At 36.3% G+C, this 2,861-nt stretch overlaps 1 protein-coding gene across 1 annotated transcript; it reads right to left on the reverse strand.

Annotated features, from left to right (window-relative positions):
• Positions 1 to 939: 939 nt before the first annotated feature.
• On the reverse strand, positions 940 to 2,357 carry LOC108568722 (odorant receptor Or1-like). The gene is made up of 5 exons (XM_017929962.1): positions 1,588 to 2,357; positions 1,435 to 1,534; positions 1,274 to 1,378; positions 1,056 to 1,211; positions 940 to 996 (listed from the first exon to the last, which is right to left on the reverse strand). The coding sequence occupies exons 1-5, from the start codon at positions 2,355 to 2,357 to the stop codon at positions 940 to 942; spliced, it is 1,188 nt and encodes a 395-aa protein (XP_017785451.1).
• Between the last annotated feature and the right edge of the window lie 504 nt (positions 2,358 to 2,861).

The following is a 2,861-nucleotide window of genomic DNA, read 5'->3' on the forward strand; positions in this document are numbered from 1 at the left end:
GTTACATTTTTTTTTAACGGTTGTTACACATGTCAGATCAATGACATTTCTCATATGCAACATTCATTTGTATACGGAAAGAAAAAACCCTAAATATAGTTGAATTTATTTAAGTTGTTATACATGACAATGACATTTGTCTTAATAAGAATTTCACTGAACTAAAAAATAATTCCACTAAATATAGTTACATATTTTTTTAACGGTTGTTACACATGTCAGATCAATGACATTTCTCCTATGCAACATTCATTTGTATACGGAAAGAAAAACCTTAAATATAGTTGAATTTATTTAAATTGTTATACATGACAATGACATATGTCTTAATAAGAATTTCACTGAACTAAAAAATAATTCCACTAAATATAGTTACATTTTTTTTTAACGGTTGTTACACATGTCATGATCATTGACATTTCTCATATGCAACATTCATTTGTATACGGAAAGAAAAACCCTAAATATAGTTGAATTTATTTAAGTTGTTATACATGACAATGACATATTTCTTAATCAGAATTTCACTGAACTAAAAAATAATTCCACTAAATTTAGTTACATTTTTTTTTAACGGTTGTTACACATGTCAGATCAATGACATTTCTCATATGCAACATTCATTTGTATACGGAAAGAAAAACCCTAAATATAGTTGAATTTATTTAAATTGTTATACATGACAATGACATATGTCTTAATCAGAATTTCACTGAACTAAAAAATAATTCCACTAAATATAGTTACATTTTTTTAACGGTTGTTACACATGTCAGATCAATGACATTTCTCATATGCAACATTCATTTGTATACGGAAAAAAAAAAACCTAAATTAGTTGAATTTATTTAAGTTGTTATACATGACAATGACATTTGTCTTATAGAAGTTGTCAGTTGAATGACACATGTCAAATGTTATAATTTTGCGGATTATCGATTAATCTTGGTGGACGCGATTGAGGACGGCGAAGTAAGACCAGGAGGTGCGAAGTATCTGCATTTTTTTTTGTTATTATTAAGAAATTGTTTAAGAAATTTTCTGTGAACTCTTACGGTCATGAAAGTTTCCAAGGAGAGGGTGAAGAAGTTGCCTGCGTATAATTTTATGGGCACTCTGGATCTGGTCATGATTAGAAGAAGTTTGCGTTTGTAGGACGTCGGACTGTCCGTCCAATCCGAGTGGTAAGCCGAATTGGCGATCTTTGAACTCTGAAACATACGTGTTTTGATTGATAGATTGATTGATTGATGAAATGATAGATGGAGCTTACCCTAAGGATGATTTCGTTACCGAACCAGCAGTAAACTAAGATTTCGACGAGAATGCAACCTTGGTAAAGTACCATGGAAACGAATTTGATGCTGAAAAGCGACACCTGTAATCAAATTGATGCAATTAATTTTAGTTTTTTGTTTGTTTTTGATTATAAACCAGAGTTAGTTCGAACATTGTGATGCATATGATTATAGCGCCTGCTGCGAATTGGCTTAAAGTGGTGATGCCGAAGAGTGTACCGATTTCTTCGGTCATCCTAAAAATTTTAAGTTTAATTGATTTCAAATGAAAATTGTAAAAAACTGTTACTGTAATATGTTACGATGATGATCGACGCAGTGGACGAGATTCTCTTCCATCGCTGCATCCAAACTGATGGAACGATCTGAAGAAATTTGCTCTTCAGCAAAGTCTTTGACGTGAATTAACGAGTCGTTGAGGATGTCGAGTTGACCGCAAACCAAAGACATGAAGCCGGAGGTTGTCGTGTCCATGCTGACATTTGTTGCAGCGTTTATAGCAGTCGAGAGGATTTGATAAGCGAAGATCACGTTGAAGACTATAGTGAGATCAGTGCTGAAGGGATAGTACGCACTTAACGGTAGCTCCATCCCGTTTTCGCCTACTTCGATCATAGGAAAAACAGCCCATAGACTGCACGTCGCAATGGACATGGAGATGAGGACGTAATACGTAACTGTAGCTCGTCTCATCGACCTTTTGACCATCACCAGTTGCCGCCCGTTGCGCGGCTGAAATACCCGTCGCTCCAAGCTGTCCGTCAAGCTCTGGATGCGGTTTCGGTATCTGCCGAAGAAGTACAGCTTTACCAGCTGTGCCATGTGAGTGAGGAAGAGGAACGAGGCTTGCGTGATCAGCTCCAAATCGCCGAAAGATATCACGATGTTCACGAGCTCGGAGATGATGTACAGAAAGAAGACGAAGCTGGTGATGATCACCGCGTACGTTTTATATAACCTGGTGCTCGTCTTCGTCGGCCAAATACCGAGTAGATGCATCACGAAGAAGTTGGGAGCAACGGCGCTTCCCAACATCAAATTCTCACGAAAATCAACCATAACTACCTAAAACCATTTTTTTATTATTTGATTCTCACCAGAAATCTTGTACACTCTTCGAATAATCACTTAAATCAGCGTTTTCCAAACTGTGAGGCGCGTCTCCCTGGGGAGGCGTGGACTAGTCTAAGGGGAGGCGCGAATATTAGTAGCAGTGAGAAATTTTCCAAATATCTGTTAAAGTATAGATACATGCCTGTGCTCTTATCCATATTACTGTAATACGCGTTCAAAGTTGAAAAAAGTAGTGTTTTCACATTTCATTGATTTACTCAAAAACTATACTAGATAGAATGAATCCAATATATGCATATGAAAGCTGAATATTTGGGGAGTCCAGCAAGTATAGACACATTCTTGTGCTCTTATCCATATTGCTGTAATACGCGTTCAAAGTTGAAAAAAGCAGTGTTTTCACATTTCATTGATTTTCTCGAAAACTATAACACGTAGATTGAATCCAAAAGATGCATATGAAAGCTGAATGTTTGGGGAATCTAGCAT

Source organism: Nicrophorus vespilloides, unplaced genomic scaffold (genome assembly GCF_001412225.1).
Source record: "Nicrophorus vespilloides isolate i.1.1-1 unplaced genomic scaffold, Nicve_v1.0, whole genome shotgun sequence".
NCBI classification, from domain to species: domain Eukaryota; kingdom Metazoa; phylum Arthropoda; class Insecta; order Coleoptera; family Silphidae; genus Nicrophorus; species Nicrophorus vespilloides.